The sequence below is a fragment of the Electrophorus electricus genome, chromosome 15, assembly GCF_013358815.1.
Source record: "Electrophorus electricus isolate fEleEle1 chromosome 15, fEleEle1.pri, whole genome shotgun sequence".
NCBI lineage: Eukaryota > Metazoa > Chordata > Actinopteri > Gymnotiformes > Gymnotidae > Electrophorus > Electrophorus electricus.
The window spans coordinates 2,601,962-2,626,961 of record NC_049549.1 but is presented as its reverse complement, the minus strand read 5'-3'; the positions used below and the strand labels follow the sequence as shown (position 1 = coordinate 2,626,961).

The following is a 25,000-nucleotide window of genomic DNA, read 5'->3' as shown; positions in this document are numbered from 1 at the left end:
TGGACAAGAAGACCACCAGGGACACCTCTGTCCTCTTCCTCTGATCGCCTTTCGTTCCCCTGGGCTGCGTCCTCGTGTTTGTCTGCCTCTACCTCCGCCCTTATTCCGGTGATCCCTTCATCTGCCGCTCCCACCCCTGACTGCCCACGGCAATGTAGCCCTGCGGACGGTGATCACAGGGCCAGCAATGGAACAGGAAGTGGGTCAGAAAGACCTGCCTCAGACTGCAGAAGAACAAGGATGGCATATCGAGTAGGAGAGGGAGAGAGAGGGAGGGGGGAAGGAGAGAGAGAGAGAGAGAGGGAGGGAGGGAGAATGAATGAGAGGGAGAGAGTTGTCTTCCAATCACAGCAGGGCAGATAAACAAAAACAAAAGATATAGAAAACAGACACAGGAGCTTGTGAAAGAGAGAGTTTAGAAATGTGCAATATCCCGTCCCACTCTGAACAGCAGATCTATACGAAACACAAGCGTCATCACACCATAACGACAGACCGAATGATCCATCGACATATACACACTGTGGACGGCAAGCACCACCCACCTCATTGAATTGCACATGTCATTAGTATTTAAAACAGCTCATTAATATTCAGAGCTTGTTAAGGCTTCCTGATGTCGTCAGCTCACCTGGGATAGGATTTGTGAGGGAGCAGATAGGAGGAGCAGTCTGTTTGGGGAGCAGTGAGGCAGGCTGGGGGCAATTGCAGGGGGCAGTAAAGGTTTAGGGTGGAGGTGAGAAGGGGGAGATGGAGAAGTAGATGGGGACTATAGGGACTCTGGGCCTAAATAATTAGACCAAGGGGAGGTTAGCCACGCACAACAGACAAACACCCATATGAGCACGCATGGACATATACATGAGTGTGCACACTTACACACACACACACACACATTCGGGCACGCAAATCCGCTGATAGCCTGAATCACACACTTACAAACACATGCGCACTCACGCGCGCACACACACACACACACACACACACACACACACACACACACACATGCACACTGACGTATGCACAAAGAGGACAGGATAAATTAGGGTGGTAATTACTTTTGGTGCTGTCAGAGCCAGTGAAGGGTAAGAGAGGCAGTTCAGGGCAGCACTGCCTATGTGCTGAATAGAGAATGAGAGTGTGTGAGGGGGGAGGGGCTCAAAATGACCACCCCTAAGGAGGGAGATTCTGAATTAGCGAAGCCGTCATATCTGGGCAGTCGTTTTCAGCTCGCTTGCGTGTTTGGTTTGGTGTTGTCTTATTTCCTCTAGCAATGTCACTTTTTACTGGCCCGAACTGATTAAATGTAAAATAATAAAAAGACAAATGTAAAAATGTGTCTTGAACAGTTCTGTTCAAAATCTGAAATATATATATATATATATATATATATATATATATATTCTAGAGTTGTAATATTTCTAAATATTTACATTTGAAGTTAGTGTGACTGTAAGGTGTCATGTATGCAGTTTCTTGTGAGGACAGCTTGTCTTCACTTACACACTACACCTACACCAAAACAGTTGCTGCGTTTTTCAGAATTTGTAATTAGAGGCAAAAGGAGAGATCTGAGACAAATTAATTTATGGACATTTCTGTTTTCTCACCTTTGTAATAATAGTACTATACATCTCCACTGGCCTCAGTCCATTAGTGCAGATGAGACCTGCTGGGCACACACATCGCTGTGGATGAATTAGTCTGGGAGGTTGACTGTGTGCAGACAGGCTTGGCTCAGATGTGACGCTGTTTAAACGCAAAACCAGATTGTGGCCATAATGGCCGTCTGTGTCATGAGCTTTGTTTTGCAATCATACACAGCCAGCAAAAGCGTAGTTTGGGGGGGGTGAGTGGTGTGAGTGATGTCCCCTCACACTACTCAGATAATGTGTTAGGGTGGGTGGTGTGAGTGATGTCCCCTCACACTACTCAGATAATGTGTTAGGGTGGGTGGTGTGAGTGATGTCCCCCTCACACTACTCAGATAATGTGTTAGGGTGGGTGGTGTGAGTGATGTCCCCCTCACACTACTCAGATAATGTGTTAGGGTGGGCGGTGTGAGTGATGTCCCCTCACACTACTCGTATAATGTGTTAGGTTTGGTGGTGTGAGTGATGTCCCCTCAAACTACTCAGATAATGTGTTAGGTTTGGTGGTGTGAGTGATGTCCCCTCACACTACTCAGATAATGTGTTAGGTTTGTTGGTGTGAGTGATGTCCCCTCACACTACTCAGATAATGTGTTAGGTTTGTTGGTGTGAGTGATGTCCCCTCACACTACTCAGATGTGTTAGGTTTGGTGGTGTGAGTGATGTCCCCTCACGCTACTCAGATAATGTGTTAGGGTGGGTGGTGTGAGTGATGTCCCCTCACACTACTCATATAAAGTGTTAGGGTTGGTGGTGTGCGTGATGTCCCCTCACACTACTCATATAAAGTGTTAGGGTTGGTGGTGTGCGTGGTAACCACAATCACATGGTGTGAGCATTATCTCACTTACAGTCTTTTCAAACCCAAGATGAAACTCTCTTTCTTTCCCGAGTTGATCACTTCTGCTCAAAACTTTGTTTAAAATAAACCATAAACAGAAACACCCAACGAAAAAGTCTTTCGTAAGAGTCGAGTTAAGATATGAGTGTTGGGGCGATTTACCAGGGCTGAGCTCCCTTTCTAACACCTCCCCCCATCCTGAATGGAACATCCCACTCTGTGAACAATGCAGGAACTGGAAAGCAAAAATACCTGCATGTCTTCATTACCTCCAACTTCTCTCTCACCTTCCTTCCTTTTAAATCCTGTTGTCCTCACAGCAGGCCACCCCCCCCCCACCGTGTGCCGTAGAGGAGCGTGTTCTCGCTCTCCCTCACGTATGCCCCTCCCACATGCCTAAGATCATTTTAGCTGGACATAATCTGAAACGGTACTTAACTGAATTTATGTTGAGCTCAGTGCATTAACTTCTGCTCTCCCCCCCCCCCCCCCCCCTTTATATTTCTTTAGGCTTTTTCATGAGTGCAGAGAGAGAGAGAGAGAGAGAAAGAGAGAGGGGGGAAAGAGAGGAAGAGAAAGGGAGATAGACAGAAAGAGAGAGAGAGAAAGAAAATGAGAGACAAAATTTGAAACCCAGACCACGGAGTAGACAGCCTATCAGTATTCAGCGGGGAAAGTGAGTGATGGAGAGAGGGGGCGAGAGAGAGAGAGAGAGAGAGAGAGAGAGAAAGGGGGGGTGGAGGGGGTAATGTATCAATATTCTGAGTAGTGTTTGAGGGCGCAGGGAATGAACAGGGAGGGAGGGAAACAGAACGCGCTTTCGCAAAGCTACCCAACGACCCAAGTGGGATTATTTGCTTATATGTGCAAGAGAGAGAGAGTGTGTGTGTATGTGTGTGTGTGTGTGTGTGTGTGTGAGAGTGTGTGTGTGTGTGATTGTCTCCGGAGAACCTCTGATGGGCTGTTGTGCGATGCTCACTTGCATGTGTGACGTCTGAGGGAGATTGTGGAAGGCTGAGGAGAAGGTTTACACTGTGTTTAGCTGTGATGGAATCTTCCCTTTCTTAGGTATACCCCTCCCTCTCTCTCTCCCTCTCTTCCTCTCTCTCTCTCTCTCTCTCTCTCCCTCTCTCTCTCTCTCTCTCTCTCTCTCTCTCTCTCTTACTCTGGGTGCTAATCAGCATTTGAAAGGCAGCTTTGACAGTGAGAAAGTAAAGGGCCAGCGAGGAGGAGGGAGGATAAACGAGAGAGAGAGGGAGAGACTGAAAGAGAGAGAAGATTGAGTGAGAGTGGAAGAGAGAGAGAGAGAGAGAGAGAGAGAGAGAGAGCGAGAGAGAGAGAGAAAGAGAGAGAGAACTGCTGTGCGTAGCTTTCCCAGGAGGAAATGAAAAGAAAAAGACTGTGCTAGGAAAGAGAGAGAGAGAGAGAGAGAGAGAGAGAGAGAGAGAGAGAGAGAGAGAGAGAGAGAGAAAAGAGCATACTCTGTATATCTCCTCACTCAGGTCATATCTGAGAAGAGAGCTGGACGGAAGGAAAGTGTGAGAGAGAGAGAGAGAGCGAGAGAGCGCACAAGAGAGGGAGCGAGTGAAAGAACCAAGCATAGATCTCTCTGCCGTTACTGCTGAACACACACACGCGTGCTCGTTCTCACACACACTCACACTCACGCTGGATAGTGGCTGCGTGGCTGCCGGCTCTTTTGTGTGAGCACGATTGTTCCCGGTCCAGTCTGACCCCCTGTCACCCCTCGAGAGTGTGTGTGTGTGTGTGTGTGTGTGTGTGTGTGTGTGTATGTGTGTGTGTGTGTGTGTGTATGCTTGTGTCTATGTCTGTGGTGTGTGTGAAAGTCCTGAAACGCGGTGGTCACACGTGGGGGTATTTGTCCGAGCGCGGGGACATCTGAGGAAGAGGACGGCGGAGGAAGACGCGTCTGTCCCAGCACAGTCGCGAAGCGCTGGACATGCACATCAGGTTAGTGCCCTTTCAGCTGCGACTCCACGCTCCTGCTCTGGAAACTGTTTACACACACATGCACGCACGCACGCACGCATGCGTGCGCACACGCGCGCGCGCGCATACACACGCACACACGCTTGCACCGTTCAATCACATGCCGGTGCACGGTTCTCTCAGTTTCTCCTCTGTGCGCGCTTGTTTCATTTGCACCTATGTTACCACTGCACCTCTGTTCTCGAGTGGCGTTGTGTTTTGGTTCTCGCGTGCGTTGGCGTGTGCTTCCAGGCTTGTTTCGTTGCCGTGCGCCCGTGGGTTTGACTCCGTGGGAAAGTTTTCGGGACGGAGGGCTGCGCACTTGGCCACTGTCTCCCGAGCACACGCGCTGTTTTGCTTTGCTGGAAGGAGAGCGCGCTGCATAGAGCACAGCTGGGCTCAGCCCGCTGCTTCGCGCGCCTCCACATTACGGCTCCCCTAATTAGCGGATTTCGTAGGATTAGCTCTCCTACAATGACACCGCATTCTGTGTAAGCCACTTACCCAGACGGAGAGCAGCACACTCGCCTGTGATCCGACGCCTTTGGAGCTAATAACCGCGGTTAAATGGGACTCCGTGCGTCAGAAATCTAACTGCCTGTGGCTGACAAATGGGAACATTTGTTTTCTGTGCCGTATTTTGCCTTTGTACATAGACGAGAGCTAAGGAGGAGTGTGTAGGAGTCACTGCATTTCAACAAACTAACGCACTTTGCTGTTCACTTTCTGCTGCTGCTGTCGAAGCTGACCCTAACCTCGACAACGCTCGAGATGCTCACGAGCGAACATTATGTTCAGGAACAATGATGACTCATTCTGTAAATAACCAGTGGCATTGTAATAATAATAATAATAATAATAATAATAATAATAATAATAATAATAATGTATTGTTTATTGTTATGTTTAACAGACAAAAACTTGATAGATGTAATTCAGCTTGGTTGTGATTTCTAGTCTGAAATGTGTGCTCAGTAAATTAATGTTTGCATGTCATTGTTAAATTAGTCTCCTGGTACATTAGAGCTGTTTGGAATGTATGAAGACAGTCCGTAAGATCTGCGTTGGCATTCCCTAAACTGGAGGTTAGTTGGAAAGTTGTGTTAACAGCTGGATGCAGAATTCAGTTTAGCGTCAGCCTGTCTGTACATGTGTGTAGGACACGCTGTCTTTCTGGTCTTTAGCTACAGAAGCTTTATATGAGATTTGATTTTCAGGGATCTCCTGATTGCTTTTATTGTGTTTTTGAAGATATATCTCACTAGCAACACCTACCTGTCACTCATGATGCCCTTCAGGTTCATTACAGAATATTGTTGGGGGTTTTTTAACATGTGTGTGTGTGTGTGTGTGCGCATACATGTGTGTAAATGTGCATGTCAAAGTGTGTGTGTGTGCATGTATTAGTGTGCATGTTTTTGTCCATGCGTGTGTGTGTGCATGAATATATGTGTATGTGCCCATGAATATGTTTGTATATGTGTGTGTATGTATGTGTTTGTGTTCAGGTGTGTGTGTATGTTCACGCGTGTGTTTGTGTGTGTGTGTGTGTGTGTGTTAAGGATGCTGTTATCTAAGGAAGCTTAATTTTGTTTCCACATGGAGAGGTTGGGAGAGGATTTTCTCCTTTCCTCGGTGCTCTTACACACATGGAGGAGTCCGGCAGCGCTGAGCGGGCATGCATAGGTTAACAAAGAGCACTCTGGGAGGGGCTTGAGTGTGTGAGGGCGGAAAAGTGGGAGGGGCATGAGTGGGAGGAACTATAGTGGGAGGGGACTGGTAGATACACACCTGCAACACAGCGAGGCAGAGGCAGCAGACAGGTAATGGCACACATGAAGAAGCCCGCTAAAGTGTAACGAAAACACACATTCATATTGAATAAGAGAGGAATATGACTACAGCACACACACAAACACACACACAGAGTGGACAGGCTTGGTGACAGACAGTGTCAGTGGTGTGTCAGGAGTGGTGTGTCAGGAGTGGTGTGTCAGGAGCTGTTGGTGTCACACTCGGTTGACCTGATCTGTGGTCAGCCTGTCCGCTATAGCCCACTGTGACTCCCTTACATAACCCCACCTGTCACTCACAACCCATTCCGCAGAGACACACACAGATATTTATATACTCCATATACACACTGCAACATCTCCACACACATAAACATACAGCAACATAGAAAGTGTCTTTCAAAAACAAAGCTCTATTTTAACCCGAGATATCTGTCCGAGCACCCTCACGCTGGGTTTCTGAAGCTCGTGCCTCGTCGAAACGCTGGTCTTTATACTGTGTGTCTATCGCACTCAAATTGCTCAGAAATCATGCCCTTTGCAGCCAGGGAGCTGAACAGGGCAGTAGTGTATGTATATATATATCTCCAGGTGAAGGTATACCACACTCCTTAGACCACGTGCACGCCAACCACGGCTGCTGGCAGCCAAAGAATGTGTGCTTATTTCATGCTGTGTGCTGGAGGAAAAAAAACCCTGCTACTGCTAAGTGGGGAACTACTGTGTGTGTGTGTGTGTGTGTGTGTGTGTGTGTGTGTGTGTGTGTGTGTGTGTGTGTGTGTGAGTGTGTGTGAGTGTGAGTGTGTGTGTGAGTGTGTGTGTGTGTGAGTGTGTGTGTGTGAGTGTGTGTGTGTGAGTGTGAGTGTGTGTGTGTGTGTATGTGAGTGTGTGTGTGTTTGTGTGTGTGTGTGTGTGAGCTACTGTGTGTGTGAGTGTGTGTGTGTGTGTGTGTGTGTGTGTGTGAGTGTGTGTGTGTGTGTGTGTGTGAGTGTGTGTGTGTGTGTGTTTGTGTGTGTGTGTGAGTGTGTGTGTGTGAGTGTGTGTGTGTGTGTGAGTGTGTGTGTGTGTGTGTGTGTGTGTGAGTGTGAGTGTGTGTGTGTGTGTGTGTGAGTGTGTGTGTGTGTGTGTGTGAGTGTGTGTGTGTGTGTGTGTGTGTGAGTGTGTGTGTGTGTGTGAGTGTGTGTGTGTGTGTGTGTGTGTGTGTGTGTGTGTGTGTGTGTGTGTGTGAACACCTTTCCTGCTTTCCTTCACCTATATTATTTCGATTGAACCAGTCACCCATTCTAATAACACTTCTGGCAATTTGATTAAGTTTATTCTGACACAGTTCAGGACATTGCTGTAATCACTAACGGTTCTCTAAGCCATTAAAACGATTTACAAAAAAGTCATAGTTTATTTGAACACCAAAAAGACTCTAAAAAAGCCTCAACATAATTTCACAAAAGTCCTGATAGACAAGGTTTAAAGCATTTAAATATCCATCTCTCCCTTACACAAAATACACACTTACAACACACACCCTCCTACAACACACCCTCCTACAACACACCCTCCAACACACCCTCCTACAACACACACCCTCCTACAACACACCCTCCTATAACACACCCTCCAACACACCCTCCTACAACACACCCTCCTACAACACACCCTCCAACACACCCTCCTACAACACACATCCTCCTACAACACACACCCTCCAGCACACACCCTCCAACACACACCCTCCTACAACACACACCCTCCAACACACACCCTCCAACACACACCCTCCTACAACACACCCTCCTACAACACACCCTCCTACAACACACCCTCCAACACACACCCTCCAGCACACACCCTCCTACAACACACACCCTCCTACAACACACCCTCCAACACACCCTCCAACACACCCTCCTACAACACGCACCCTCCTACAACACACCCTCCTATAACACACCCTCCAACACACCCTCCTACAACACACACCCTCCTACAACACACCCTCCTACAACACACACCCTCCTACAACACACCCTCCTACAACACACACCCTCCTACAACACACACCCTCCTATAACACACCCTCCAGCACACACACATCGTTTTTCTTACTAGTTTCTCTCAACAGATTAACTTTCTGAACCACAGAAGCTGTTCTCCTTGTCCAAAATGAGACCAAAAAACTCCAAGATCATGGGCACTGCATGCTGATTGGTCTGGCTCACTGTTCGTCATTTCAGCTTCCTCGTATGTGTGGCTGGTCAGGGGCGGGGCAGGGTCACTCTGATCTAATCAAACTGCGTATTGATTCCATTAGATAATTAATGGAGCAGCAGGGCGAGGAGTGTGCTGCAGCCTTGTAGAGGGGAACGGGAACCTTGGAAGAGTGATCAGAGCACAGCAAGGTGGAGAGTGGAGAACTCCGGAAGCCATGCTCAGACAGAGGAGAGAACAGATCACCTGAGAGAGAGAGAGAGAGAGAGAGAGAGAGAGAGAGAGAGAGAGAGAGAGAGAGAGAGAGAGAGAGAGAATGATAGCGAGAGAGAGGGGAGAGAGAGAGAGAGGAGAGAGAGAGAGAGGGGAGAGAGAGAGAGAGAGAGAGAGAAAGGGAGAATGAGAGAGAGAGAGAGAGAGAGAGAGAGAGAGAGAATGATAGCGAGAGAGAGGGGAGAGAGAGAGAGAGGAGAGAGAGAGAGAGAGGGGAGAGAGAGAGAGAGGGGAGAGAGAGAGAGAGAGAAAGGGAGAATGAGAGAGAGAGAGAGAGAGAGAGAATGATAGCGAGAGAGAGGGGAGAGAGAGAGAGAGGAGAGAGAGAGGGGAGAGAGAGAGAGAGGGGAGAGAGAGAGGGGGAGAGGGAGAGAGAGAGAGAGGAGAGAGAGAGGGGGAGAGAGAGAGAGGCTGACAGTGTTGATTGATCAGCAGATGGAGAAAATGAGACTACATCTGACTTCTTAATGCTGGACTTTAGAGAGAAATGAGCAGAGTGATTAGTATTCAAGGATCAAAACTCACTCTATTGACAGAGAACTGCATGAATTATATATAACATACATAGTATATACATTATATATTACCTATTCATATATGCTTGCAATGAATATACATTGCAAACATATTCCCTAAATGAAATTTGATGTGTGATATTGCAGTGAGCTGAAACAGTGTGAAGCTTTCCTGTTTTTCCCTTAAGTTTGACGTTAGCCGATCACCCGAGGGTCAGTCACTTCACCCTCGGTGTTCTTACACACTTTCACTCCCAGTGTGGTGGCACACCTCCGTGTGTAAGTCACGGGCAGCAGCTGCTACTGAGCACCACCGTGCTGAACGGAGAGCACACAGCTGCAGACGGGAGGCTTGGCTAGTGGGGTCACAGCTCTGTGTTGACACAAAACCCTCCTCACCCTCAAGGTCAATGAGTGCTCAACCAGAGAAAATGGAGGTGGTATTCCCAAGGTCAAGGTCAAGGAGAAAAAAAGCAAACGTTTGCACAGCTGACCAGAAATCTATCGGTCATCTTCAGACCAGCAAGCTTGACATTTCAATCAGAATGACAGTGTGATGTCTGGTGTGTAAATATGGGATGAATAATAGTGGAATGTGTGTGTGTGTGTTTGGGTAGGGCGGTGCGTATGCGTATGTTTGAAACTCATGGAGCATTGTCTGCGTGAGGGGTGGTTTAAATGTGTTCATTTCCCTGTTTGCCTTTTCCATGGGGAGGGACAGAGTGTGCTAACGAGCCTCAGACAGCTGGAGACCCTAATTAACAATCCCCTCTGAAAACAAACAGAGCAGGCTGTGCCAAGCCCACAGCCGAGCCCACAGCCGAGCCCACAGCCAAGCCCACAGCCGGGTCCACAGCCGAGCCCACAGCCAAGCCCACAGCCCCAGTCCAGCCCCAGTCCAGGCCCGGTCCAGTCCCAGTCCAGGCCCGGTCCAGCCCCTGTTCCAGCTGCAGCTAGGGGCCACTGTTCCCCCAACTTGGCACCACTGACCTGGGTCAGGAGTGAACTAAGAGAACAGTGAGCTTCCTTTGTCTGCCGAAAAAAAACCTACAACAGGTTTCGGAAAAGTTCAAGAGAGTTGTGTATGTTTATAAATGCAAGATGCAACTATTAAGGGTACAGGGGCATCCAAAGAAAAGAAAGAGGGCCAAATTTGAGAAGCGAAATTGAACTGTGCTCTCCCACTATAACCCGCTGAAAGTCTCAGTAAATTGGAATTGAGCATTATGTTTCCGTTATGCGCTATAATGTACTGCACATGAACACATATTCCTTAACTGACTGCTAAATACGTATTTCTTTTTAATGTTTCTACAGAAATGACACTTTTGGTGATGGCTTTGGTTTTATGGTAGATGGTAATGTCTTTCAGTGTCCATTCATGGTTATGTCCATTTCAAAGGAGCTCGAAAACGGACATAATTGTCTGCAAGGTTAGAAAGTTAATTGAACAATTATGGTGGAAGGCACCTCCATTATGTCTGCAGAGATAGAAAGGGTGGAGAGAGAGAGATCCTACATGATTAGATCAGAAGAGATAGCCTAAATACTATAGATGTCTGATAGAGCTGTGTGTGTGTGTGTGTGTGTGTGTGTGTGTGTGTGTGTGTGTGTGTGTGTGTGTGTGTGTGTGTGTTGGTCATTTATGTCTTTGTTTTTATGATGAAAAAGCAGTAAATGACAGTTTAAGTTTAAAAAGCCGTAATTTTCTCAACAGCCTTTCTGTAGTCTGACTGGGACGATCACACACATAACCAAACAGTCCAGGTCCCCAGTGCTGAGTCCCAGAGACGCCAGCCTCGTGAAGCTTAGCAGATGCTAACAGCAGACCTCTGGGTTAAATGTCAGGTTATAGGTGGCATTGACCCACACAGAGGTCACACATCGGATGTCCCTCTGTGTGTGTGTGTGTGTGTGTGTGTGTGTGTACCAGGTAAGGTCAGAGGAGTGATGTAAGTCTGGGGCATGGTGCCAGGGTGGTTTAAATCTGAAATAGTGCTGAGTGGCACCCAGAGCTGGCCAGAGGGCAGCAGGACTGGGCGTGACACCACAGTGCTGCAGGGCACGCTGGCCCTTTAAATGCCACAGAACACTGGGGGGAATGGCCAAATGGCACGAAAAACACTGGAAACTGGGCTGTGTGTGTGTGTGCGTGTGTTTGCATGCGATTATTTCTGTATTGTTGTTAAATGTCTATTTAAATTTGAGGACCGCCACTATATAAACGCAGAATCAGAAGATCTTAATTTTCGCTTCCTGTTCCCCCTCTGGTGCGTTCAGCTCCTCGGCAACGGGTCTTGGTCTGACATAGCCTTGGCCAATCACAGCCCGCGTGGGAGGCAGCGGGTCTCGGGCTGACATAGCCTCGGCCAATCACAGCCTGCGTGGGGGTGGCGGTGTGCACAATGGCAGCCATGCCATTCGTCAGCGAGGGGAAGTGCGTAAGCGTGGAGTGGGACTTCCTACAAGGACTCCTCGCCAAACCACCCACCCTACCCTGGTGAGAGAGAACACACACACACGCACACCACCCACCCTACCCTAGTGAGCTCTATTTCACATACAAATGCACAAACAAACAAATAAACAAATTAGAAATACAACAGAAAACAAACCAATTTCAGATAATTCCACGAAAACTACTTTAAAAATGTAAATACAATGTACAAAATACAGAAGGTGCCAAACTACCAACACAAACCCTGCTATACAACCTCACCCAACACTACCAACACAAACTCTGCTATATAACCTCACCCAACACTACCAACACAAACCCTGCTATACAACCTCACCCAACACTACCAACACAAACCCTGCTATACATCACCCAACACTACCAACACAAACTCTGCTATATAACCTCACCCAACACTGCCAACACCAACTCTGCTAACTGCTAAATAACCTCACCCAACACTACCAACACAAACTCTGCTATATAACCTCACCCAACACTACCAACACTAACCCTGCTATATAACCTCACCCAACACTACCAACACAAACCCTGCTATATAACCTCACCCTACACTACCAACACTAACCCTGCTATATAACCTCACCCAACACTACCAACACAAACCCTGCTATACAACATCACCCAACACTACCAACACAAACCCTGCTATACAACATCACCCAACACTACCAACACAAACTCTGCTATATAAGCTCACCCAACACTGCCAACACCAACCCTGCTAAATAACCTCACCCAACACTACCAACACAAACTCTGCTATATAACCTCACCCAACACTACCAACACAAACCCTGCTATACAACCTCACCCAACACTACCAACACAAACCCTGCTATACAACCTCACCCAACACTACCAACACAAACCCTGCTATACATCACCCAACACTACCAACACAAACTCTGCTATATAACCTCACCCAACACTGCCAACACCAACCCTGCTAAATAACCTCACCCAACACTACCAACACAAACTCTGCTATATAACCTCACCCAACACTGCCAACACCAACCCTGCTAAATAACCTCACCCAACACTACCAACACAAACTCTGCTATATAACCTCACCCAACACTACCAACACTAACCCTGCTATATAACCTCACCCAACACTACCAACACAAACTCTGCTATATAACCTCACCCAACACTACCAACACAAACCCTGCTATATAGCCTCACCCAACACTACCAACACCAACCCTGCTAAATAGCCTCACCTAACACTACCAACACAAACTCTGCTATATAACCTCACCCTACACTACCAACACAAACCCTGCTATATAACCTCACCCAACACTACCAACACAAGCCCTGCTATATAACCTCACCCAACACTACCAATACAAGCCCTGCTATATAACCTCACCCAACACTACCAACACAAACTGCTATATAACCTCACCCAACACTGCCAAGACAAACCGCTATATAACCTCACCCAACACTACCAACACAAACCCTGCTATATAACCTCACCTAACACTACCAACACAAACCCTGGCAAAAGAGAGTACAGATAATAACTCATGTCCGTGTGTGTGTGTGTATGCGCGTGTGGGCACAACTCTTCACTGTGGTTTACAGATGGTATGTTTGGTTCCATTAGTGGAAGATTAACTAAACTTCAATGGAATTATTAATGTGTGTTCATCTGCAGGTGGATATAAACCCAAACAGAATTAATGGCATGTTATCGATTAAAGCTCTCCAGGGTCATTCCAGTCTAATAATGAGACACACGGCTGGTTTACAGAGTGTAAGAAAACACAGGACAACAGAGAGAACACTAACCAAGAGACAGGTTAACACACACACAGACAAACAAACACACACACGCACACACGCACACACACACACACACACACACACACACACACACACACACAGACAAACACACACACGCGCACACACACACACACACACACACACACACACACACACAGCATACCTACTTTTGTTTAAATGTGAACATGCTGAGTCTAACGTAAGTAAATAAGCTAGTATTTTTTCATCAGTCAGTTTTATTGAAGGCTTTTAGTCAGTATTATTTTTCTTTGCGTCCTTATATACACGTGCACACACCCAGGCACACACACATACACACAGACACACACTTATTTTATCTGCACCCCCCCCCCCGTCTGGAGCCCCCCAGAATGAGAATCAATGTCACAGACACAGCTAGGGTGGGGGGGCCGCATGTCGGCTCTTTCTTCCAGCGCAGACACAAATTGTGAAGTCGCCGTGACAACATAATTCCACCACTCAGGCCCCATCGAGGGTGAGTCGATACCCAATCAGAGCGACAGGCTACCTGGCCTACCTCTCAGACACTCCCTCCCATTGATCCCTCAATCAAGCCTGGAGGCACATTGCCCAGGATGGAGGCAGTGAAAAGAGCTTAAAACCAGTCTTCCTCCACAGCCTGTGAGCACTGATCCAAGATCAGCCTCTCCCTGCACACGCCCGATCTAATACCACTGAGCATGACAGGGCTAAAATGATCTGAGATCAGCAGAGGTGCTCTGAGAGAGTGGATGCGGGGCTCAACTGATGGAAAGAGGCACCGAACGGACTGAGCGGTCCCCTCCCTGTCCCTGGAGGTTAGCGCCACTTCCACTGCACTGATCTCTGGATGTCAACGAACTGGGCAGGGAAACCCGGACAGAGTGCCACTTAGCACAAAGGGATTGCGGGAGGGAACTGTCACAACACTTGCACTTTCTCGGCTGTGATGTCAGTGTTAGAAGCTCGTGTTTGATATTTTTTCTGTACTTTTTATTTAGTTATTTATTTATAGTTATTGATCTGAATGCATGATCCTTTAATTCTGAATTTTTTTAATAAGGATTTAAAGAAAAAAACAGTTAAAACTGCAAGAGCACAAGTTACAAGTTGTGGTTTAACATTTTAGCTTGTCCCACCAGCCCTCCTGCAACGTGTCTGCAGGTATGAGTGTCTTCAGTTACCGACTCAGATTCAGTCTCTGGCTCAATTAACGCAGCCCTATCAGCATGGTACACCACTGCACTACACATCAGCCCACCCTTTACTGGCATGTGATGAGCAGATTTCAAATAAACATTAGTTTAGCTAATTAAATAATACCACAGACATCACACATCACCCATGCCGTCCAGCAGGTGGAACTGGCTGTGGAGAGTCAAGGATCTTCTGATCATCTTCTGATCATCTGACGTTCACACACCCAACATGAAGCCCACGTTTCTAGCCTCCTTCAATTTCCACTGAAACTGAACAACAGGCTTCAAAACCCACCTGAAATCAAGTCACCATTAACAACAGCTATTTCTTTGGCAGTTCAGAGAATACATCCCATTCGTGTGCTTTTCCCAACATGGTCCTTTATGGCATTTTAAAAACATTTGACCATCCTTGCCACCACTGCATAAAGAGCTAACCACACCCTCTGCCATTCTCCCTGCTTACATCTTTCTCTTCCTCTCAGCTTACAGAACTTGCGGAAGGAGAAGTCTCGAAATGCGGCGCGCTCTCGCCGTGGGAAAGAGAACTTTGAGTTCTTCGAGCTGGCAAAGATGCTTCCACTCCCTGGAGCCATCACCAGCCAGCTGGACAAGGCCTCGGTCATCCGCCTCACCATCAGCTATCTGCACATGAGACACTTCGCCAGCCAAGGAGACCCGCCGTGGAGCCCCCTGCTGGAAGAAGAGAATAACTGCAACAAAGGTGAGCACGTGCCAAACCCAGAGGTGAATATTTTCTGAACCATCCAGCTGGAGTCTGGCTTTTGGATTGGATTGTGTTGCGGAAACTGTCAGCGGGCTTCAAGATGTTATGATTAAATCCTTAATCCACTGGGATGGATTTTTGAAAAACTAGCATGAGAGAATAACCTGAATGTATCTTCATTTAAGATTTTGAATGACTAAATAAAGTTCATTATAACTATAAATGCAGAACCTGGCCAGGCATGACGAGGCACGTTCACACTTTTTAATGGTTTAAAATAGAGAGACTTTCATGTAACGTGAGAAAAGGTTCAGCCAGTATTCTATAGAATGTGACAGACAGCCAGCATTTTGGGTGGTTGTTTTTTAAACCACCACAAATACAAACCCTGTAAAAAATCATGTGAACGGACTCCCGACAGAGCTAGATATCACTCAGACACATTTGCCCTCTGACCTCGCAGCTGTGTGTCCGCCAGTCTGAACCGTCATCGATGTCGGGCTCACACAGCTCTAGGTCTTGTCTTCCTTTCTCTTTTTGTAGTTGGGCTTTCTGGGTGAAGTAATTCATTTGCCTTGCACCCCCTGCTTTATTTCTGTTTTGTTACTTTGTTTAGTGTAAAGAGCAATGCATCCATTAAGTAATTTGTGTGAGGTAAACTATACGGAAATGAAAAAATAAAGTATAAGTATTTAATTTAAAGTTTAAATTTAAGATTTTGTGACCCCCCCCTTATGTATGCGCCGTCCTGTGAGGTGGCCGAACACAAACAGCGTTTCCAAATATCTCTTACAATTTGCTGTTGTGACGTGCACCAAGCCCGTATTGACAAAAGCATCAATCACGGAGTCGATTCACATATGAGAGTGCCATTAACAGAGGAGATGGCGAGGCGCGGGCTCCGACCAAACTCAATTCTAACATGACAGTGGCAGCCTGCGTATGAATACAAATGCGTTATTAATTTAAATTATGAATTTAAATGGAATAGGCTATTATTGTCTTATAGGTCGCCTGTGTATGTCACTGGGGATACTTTCACTTTGAAAATTGCAGCGGAAAATGTAAAGTGGAGGGGAGATGGGGTTCACGCACGCGCACACACACGCGCGCACCCGCGCGCACACGCACACACAAACACGTACGCGCGCGCCGAGAGTGAGAAAAGTAATTGAGATTGCGCCACAGGAGTAATCACTTGCAGTCATGCGGCGCTAAATATGGCTCATCCGAAATAACGCATTCGTTGGTTCACTCACAACTTTTGCCGGCACAAAAACGTCAATTCTGCGGAGCACAAAATCACAACCACGGTGCTATCATCTAAATACACATCCACAGTCTTTCCCTGCAGCCTTTCCAGTACTCAGTTTGGACCTTGTTGATCATTTGGCCGGGGTCATTTGGCGTCATGGGGTTCTCCGCTTCAACCAGATGTCCATTCCGCACTCTGTAAGGCTCGTCTCGCAATAGAACTGAGAGGCAATTAGCTGTCGGAGCCTCACGGAGAAGGAAAATCCTCGACGTTTGTTAACAAGTGGCTTGGCCGGTGGCGTCTATTTATGTACAATGTCTCTGTTTTACGCTGTATGTGAGCTTCATTACCTCTGCCGCATCAAAGCAACGCACTACTGTTAAAATAGCCTGGTATATCACACACACAGTCTCTCTCTCTCTCTCTCTCTCTCTCAAATACGGTGTGACCAGAGAGAAAGAGAAGCTACACAAAAGAAGGATAAAATTATCTGTGCAATTTGTAATGACAGAAATTAACTACGTAACGAGCAGAGCACAATTACAAGGGTTGGCTAATTGCTATTATTACCGAGGGGAAACAGCTCGGCTACAATTAGGCGCGCGCGTGTGCGTACAGGCGTGCTGGTGAAAGAGAGAATCCGAGAGCGTGAATGGAGGTAAGGAACACCTGTGTGTGCGTGCGCGCGTGTGTGTGTGCTGTAGTTCATGACTACGTCTTAACTCGCCTCCATCTGCGCGTGCAGCTCGTGCAAGCGGATTCGGCACAGATTCTCGCGCAAACTGTCTGGCCAGTTTCAGTAGCATGCACAACATCAAAACCTGCAGTTCAGCTCGGTTAAGTTAGTCAAAGCCACCAAGCTAGCGTCTGGAAACGCGGTGGGGTCTGTCTAATAGGGGCCCTTCATTATCTGGTGCAAACCTTTAACACTGATCGCCTTCTCTTCTTAATGTAATCGCGTTCTTCACATTTGCTAAAATGTCATATTCTTTCTCCTTTTCTGTTCCAACTTACTCTCTCTTAAAGTAACTCTTTGCTTTGCTTTGCGCTTCCAGAAGCACATTTGTGTTAAATGTCAGGCGTCTGAATCTTCGCGACTTTGTATATGTTTTTGAGACTGATACAAAAACTGCGACTCTATTCTAAACACCTGCTTATGTTCTAAAATTCTTGAAAGCCTTATTATATTTTAAATGAGATAACGAATAATGACAAACACAAATTGAAAATGTCTATAAGTTTAAAATTCCAATGTCATTCCTTTTGTTGTTTTAAGATTTTCATTATAAGACAACCCATATGACTCTTAAGCATTTATCTTATGCGTCACTTGTGTACTTATTTATACAATTGGAGATATTTATTTTTAACATCTGTGATAAAAAATTTAAAAAAAAGCTAACATGAAAACTTTTAGATGTTTCCCGCCTGTGATGACCCTCACTGCCTCACCTCACAAAACACTTTCATCAATAATACTACGTAAAGGTGGCAGGGTAGGGTAGCATTATGCAAATGTGATCATGCTGATTGGTCTCCGTGGCTTTTAGCCACGCCAGCAATTGGTTCCGTAATTGCGTCTTTCTCATTAGCGTGCCACACGTGGAGAGCAAGCGGTCCCGTGACAGAGCGTGGCGCGCGTAAACCATGACTGCAGTTCCGCCAGAGGAATGTAGACTGACCTGGGTCCGGTCTCCTCCTGGCATGCGTGTAGCAGGTTCCCCTCCACCTCATCACCCCATCTATGCACGTGCGCACACACACACACACACACACACACACACACACACACACACACACACACACACACACACACATATACCTGCATGCAAGGCTGAGGGGTGTAGAGCTGGAGTGGAGGTGTGGGTGGAGTGACTAGCTTTTGTCTGCTTCCCACGTTTCAAAGCCAGTCTTGAAAAATGAATAGACAGAGGAAAATCAATTGCATGACCTTCACACGAAGTGGGATAGAAATGGATAGAGAGAGAGAGAGGAAGAGGGAGAGAGAGCGAGTGAGAGAGAGAGACAGAGAGAGAGAGAGGTGATCTGAGCAGTAGCAAAGGGGATGAGAATACAAGGAAGAACAGAATGTCTAATATACACAAAATTATATATTTTTCATTTCACTTTCTTTGTGTGTCTGCGTGCGTGCGTGCATGTGTGTGTGTGTGTGTGTGTGTGTGTGTGTGTGTGTGTGTGTGTGCGTGTGCACGCATGCATGCATGTGCCCATTGGTATGTATGCTGGCATGCTACATAGGGGCACTTGGTCTTTTATATAATAATAATAATAATAATAATAATAATATTAATACCTTAATAATAATAATAATAATAATAATAATAATAATAATAATAATAATAATAATAATAATAATATAATAATTAAACTTTTGATGTTAGATTTTCACACATGTAGTCCTTCAGGAAACACACACATTTGAATGAGCTCTGAGGTTTTCTGTTAGGTGGACCATCCCATTTTAGCTCACAATCTGTTCTTCTGAATGCACCAACCTGTCTTCATTAACCTGTAGGTCTGCGTCATCGCCTCTACACCTGTAGAAGCGTCTACACGCTAAAGGCCCCAGATTCATAAAGCCTGACAGCAACCATGCCATGCCATTTAAAAAGTGGGACACTGTCTTTAACTCCTCATGTGTCTCCCTCCTTTGTTAAAGACCCACGCCACGACCGAGGACTAACGAACTGCAGCCATGAGACCACTGGTACACTAAAAACTGCCAGTCACATAAAAGCATCCTGCCTTTGTACCGTTCACCAGCAGTGGGGGCTGATGGCTTCAGGACTTGTAAATGACAGTAGTGCAGCCAAACTCTCTCTACTCATCCTGTATGTTTATAACCTCTCACCCTGTAACACTTACATTTGCATCCCTTATGGCAAAAGTTTGTGGCATTCCTCTTTGTGTACGCCTGCTATTGAAGTCGCAACATTCTCCATCACGCTCGAGCCAAACAGAACAAAATGTGCCTTTTAAATACATTTGTCAATTAACTAAATGGATGCACGTGAATTTTGTTGTGAGCAAACATTAGAGAAAAGATCATCGCATCATCCACATCGGCTTCTGTACCATCATACAGGTTCAGGTGGGATTTGTTTTGCAGAGCGTTGTTCTGTTATGAATCACTCACATCACATGCAAATGAGGATAATATATGGTACCACCACATATCACAAAACAGTAAAATATGTATGAATGATGAAACAGCACTATTTACTCTTAACATCACGTTAACCCTTAACTCTTGGGTTGTAAGGATTTCAAATGTCAAACAGCGAGATGGACTCTGGGATTTTGCTCCTTGGTGGGCTTTTTCCTCTGTGCCTCCCTGTGTTGTTTTTTGACCTTCATCCTTTCCTCCTCCTCCTCTCTCTCCTTCCCTCTTCTTCCTCTCCCTCCCTCCCACACACTCTCTGTGCCCGTTTCTCCTCTAATGCTTAGCGTTTAAAGCGGCGAAGGCTTTTAAGGGACGTTAATTGCACTCAAATTATGTTCGACCGCGTAAGGAGTGAGTTTACGATAGGGGGAGAGAGAGAGAGAGAGAGAGAGAGAGAGAGGGAGAGAGAGAGAGGGAGAGAGAGGGAGAGAGAGAGAGAGAGAGAGGGAGAGAGAGAGAGAGAGAGAGAGAGAGAGGGAGAGAGAGAGAGGGAGAGAGGGGGGGGGGGGAGCAGGGTAGGGAGGGAGTGAGGCTGAATGAAAGCATAATTGCGACAGAGAAGGACATTGTGAGTAGTCTTTCTCTCTCTCTCTCTCTCTCTCTCTCTCTCTCTCTCTCTCTCTCTCTCTCTCTCAGGCCCTTTGTGCCTCCATATGTAGGGTAATGCTGGGGGGGTTCGTAGGAGTTGCCAGGTGATCAGCCTACAGTTCCCATCAGCTGACTTGACTGAGCAAACTTAAGTGGAATAAAAGGCCAAAGTCACAGTTACCATAGAAACCTCCTAACTTGGTTAAAAGGTTGCATGCTAGAAAAAGAGCAACAGGTCCAGACAGAGAGACAGACAAAAAGAAAGAGAGATATAGAGACAGAGAGGGAGAGACACAGAGAGATATAGAGACAGAGAGGGAGAGACACAGAGAGATATAGAGACAGAGAGGGAGAGACACAGAGATATAGAGACAGAGAGGGAGAGACACAGAGAGATATAGAGACAGAGAGGGAGAGACACAGAGAGATATAGAGACAGAGAGGGAGAGACACAGAGAGATATAGAGACAGAGAGGGAGAGACACAGAGATATAGAGACAGAGAGGGAGAGACACAGAGAGATATAGAGACAGAGAGGGAGAGACACAGAGAGATATAGAGACAGAGAGGGAGAGACACAGAGAGATATAGAGACAGAGAGGGAGAGACACAGAGATATAGAGACAGAGAGGGAGAGACACAGAGAGATATAGAGATAGAGAGGGAGAGACAGAGATAGAGAGACAGAGAGGGAGAGACACAGAGAGATAGAGAGACAGAGAGGGAGAGACACAGAGAGATAGAGAGACAGAGAGGGAGAGACACAGAGATAGAGAGACAGAGAGGGAGAGACACAGAGAGATAGAGAGACAGAGAGGGAGAGACACAGAGAGATAGAGAGACAGAGAGGGAGAGACACAGAGATAGAGAGACAGAGAGGGAGAGACACAGAGATATAGAGACAGAGAGGGAGAGACACAGAGAGATATAGAGATAGAGAGGGAGAGACAGAGATAGAGAGACAGAGAGGGAGAGACACAGAGAGATAGAGAGACAGAGAGGGAGAGACACAGAGAGATAGAGAGACAGAGAGGGAGAGACACAGAGATAGAGAGACAGAGAGGGAGAGACACAGAGAGATAGAGAGACAGAGAGGGAGAGACACAGAGAGATATAGAGACAGAGAGGGAGAGACACAGAGATAGAGAGACAGAGAGGGAGAGACACAGAGAAATAAAACAAAGTCTTATTTGGAGGAAGGAGCAGCTTCACTAGTTGTCTTTTCCTTTGTGACCCTTTGTGTGCATTATGAAGAAGTTGTGACACAGACGTGAACTGAGGTTGGATTTGGCAATGAAGTGTAGTAATGAAATATGGGCAGAACTTACAGAGAATTACAGAGAATTCCCATCATCTTCATCACCATCATCTTCATCGGCATCATCACCACCATCATCATCTTCTTCTTCATTATCATCTTCATCACCATCATCATCACCATCATCTTCATCACCATCATCTTCATCACCAACTTCATCTTCTTCTTCTTCATCATCATCACCATCATCTTCCTCATCACCACCATCTTCATCACCATCCTCATCTCCACCTTCATCACCATCCTCTTCATCTTCATCATCATCTTCATCACCATCATCGTCACCATCATCTTCATCTTCATCACCATCTTCGTCACCATCTTCATCGCCATCATTGTCACCATCATCACCATCTTCATCACCATGCTCATCGTGGTGTAACCGTCTGTTATCTCCATGTTATCTTTGCTAATGTGAGGTCTCCATCAGCCCTCAGTTCTCCTCACTGTGGTTCATAACTACAGCCCCAAGCTGTAGCCAGTGTGTGTGTGAGCCCTGTTGGGAAGAAATAGTGCTCTGTGCGGCGCGCCCCTACACACAGTGATTATCCTGGCCTGGGCATGGAGCCCCTTTTTCAGGCCTCTCAAAGGGCTCATTGATATTCCTGTTCTCAGTCGAGCAGGGGATCCCACTCTCACTGCCGGGATGGCTTTGTCCCCCAATTGCTCCTGTACTGACTTTAGGAGTGTGTGTGTGTGTGTGTGTGTGTGTGTGTGTGTGTGTGCGTGTGTGTGTGTGTGTGTGTGCATGTGTGTGTGTGTGTGTGTGCGTGTGTGTGTGTGTGTGTGTGTGTGTGTGTGTGTGAGAGAGAGAGAGAGAGAAACCAGTGAAAGGGTCAGGTATCTTGTCCTGTGCTAGAAAATAACTAAATATTACTAAGATAATTACTTATAGATATTACTAAGATAATCATCCTTTCCTTGGACTGGACACACACACACACACACACAAACATGTCCCACAATAACACACATGCACACACACACACACACACACACACACACACACACACACAGACATGCACAAACATACCCTTTCATCATACAACCTGCTGTGAGGACAGCATCTAAGACAGAACTATAAAACTGTAAGAGAACAGAGATGTATACTTGAAGCATTTTTAAATGTTGTTGCATGATGTTCAGATGAGTCAGTTTTGTAGTGACAGACTTCTAGGATGCATAAAGAGTTTTCTAAGGTCTCAGTAAATCAGATGGGCTCTAAACTCTCCTGTTTGACTTCTTATTAAAGATATTGTTCAACTATGTGTTATCTGTGTGTTATGTGTTATCTAATACACCTAACACATTTTACTATTTTGAACACAGTATAAGGACTTCCAGATCATTTTCATTTAATTTTTTGTCTTTTTGTTTTATGGGATACTTTTTTAATGCCTAGGGGATCACACAGTAATTGAATGATCATCATCTTTTAATTTAGATGTGTTAGTTACTATCCTTTAATGTATTACAAATAAAAGAAAATTATATATTATAAATTATACTATCTTATGAATTATACTATCTTGCTTTGTGTAGGCTATAAATGTGTAACCAAATTTATGAGAAAACACTCAGTTATGGTTCCAGTGTGGTTTTGTCCTTTCTGTGTTAATGCCTCCCCCTCTCTCGCTCCCTCTCTCTCTCTGTGTGTGTATGTTGCTGTGCAGTGAGAAGAACCAGTCGTTCACTGGCCACTGATATCTTTGAGCAGCACCTCGGTGCACATCTGCTACAGGTAAACATGTCTGCTGCACACACGTGTCATTTACTCCCTACAGATAAACATCCAACATGTCTGCTGCACGTGTGTCAGCAGATGCGTGTTTAACATGTCTTCTGCAACATATGTCCCTGATACATTTGGTGTGAATGTTTATTTATCCTGTAAAGATCCAGAATTTTACTACTATTATTATGGAGCAGAAATAAGACTTGTATCTCCGTAAGATAACCGTTTTTCTCTGAATCCGTATAAATGTGCTAACATTTCAGCCATAAGAACCATGAGAAGAGCTCAGTACAAGGGCACTGGTCTGTCTGTGTGCGACGCGTGGGGAAGGAGAACCCTGGCAGAAATGAAATTAACGCTTCAGAGCGTAAAAAAAAAAAAAAAGTGATTCTTTTCCCAGCCGTGTCCTCTGTCACTAATAACTAGATAATTGCTCTTTATTTTTCCACGCGATTCAGGCAGTTTGCTTCTCCCACAATTCCTGGCCACTCGCATTTGCATACCGAACGTGTCACTTGCATAAATTACCGCCACTTTAAGAGCTCCCGCCAAAACAGCAATCATTCTCCAACAAAGTGGCCACCTCTACTGCTCACTTCTGGATGCTTGTTATTACGATTAATATTATTCTTTGAAGGAGTCTCTTAATGGGGTGGCTGTGTACCTTTCAGGTCTGATTTGAATCACACACACTACTGTCAGTACTGTGGGGGCAGTGTACACAGAAGATTGCTCTGGTGGGTGGGATTGGTGTCTGATAAACTGAACAAGCGTTTTAGCCTCTGGTTTTGATTATTGTTTATAGTGGGTTTGGGGGTTTTTTTGGTTGTTTTTTTATGTCATATTTTTTATGTGCATATTCAAATCAACGTTTACTAGTATAATTTGTTCTGGTGTTGAGTTTGTGTGTCTTCTAGACAGAGATTAAACAGAGATTATAATCTTGAATTAAATTACACTGTCAGTGTCCACTAAAAATCTAATTTAGGTTTGATCTTAATTTGAATCTGGAATAAAACAAGACCTTTTTGCGCTAAATTATGTGTGCATGAGAAATGTACATGTTCATAATTTCATACGGCAACATTTTCTGTGTGTTTGTTATTTCTACAGTCTCTGGATGGCTTCGTGTTTGTGGTCAGTCAAGAAGGCAGATTCCTGTACATCTCTGAGACAGTATCCATCTACCTGGGCCTCTCACAGGTCAGTCAGAAAGAGAGAGAGACACACACACACACACACACACACACACACACACACAGAGGGTGCAGCATTTTATGTACAGTAACCCTTCGTTCTGTGTGTATTGTGTAGATGTGTGTGTGTGTGTGTGTTGGAGTGTTTTATTCATGTGGGTGTGTGAGAGAAAAAGATATGGGAGGGGTATAGGAAAGAAATCTCTCTCCCTCTCTCTCTCTCTCTCTCTCCTCCTCTTTCCCTCTCTCTC

General features: G+C 45.8%; 1 protein-coding gene across 1 annotated transcript in view; it reads left to right on the top strand.

Annotated features, from left to right (window-relative positions):
- The first annotated feature begins 4,020 nt into the window (after positions 1-4,020).
- Positions 4,021-25,000, top strand: part of npas1 (neuronal PAS domain protein 1) — a 30,708-nt gene continuing 9,728 nt past the window's right edge. The window contains exons 1-5 of the mRNA XM_035534470.1: positions 4,021-4,464; positions 11,549-11,768; positions 15,232-15,470; positions 23,492-23,559; positions 24,667-24,756. Of these exons, the coding sequence (XP_035390363.1) occupies positions 11,674-11,768; positions 15,232-15,470; positions 23,492-23,559; positions 24,667-24,756 (492 nt within the window). The 5' untranslated portion in view covers positions 4,021-4,464; positions 11,549-11,673. The remainder of the gene's footprint in view (positions 4,465-11,548; positions 11,769-15,231; positions 15,471-23,491; positions 23,560-24,666; positions 24,757-25,000) is intronic.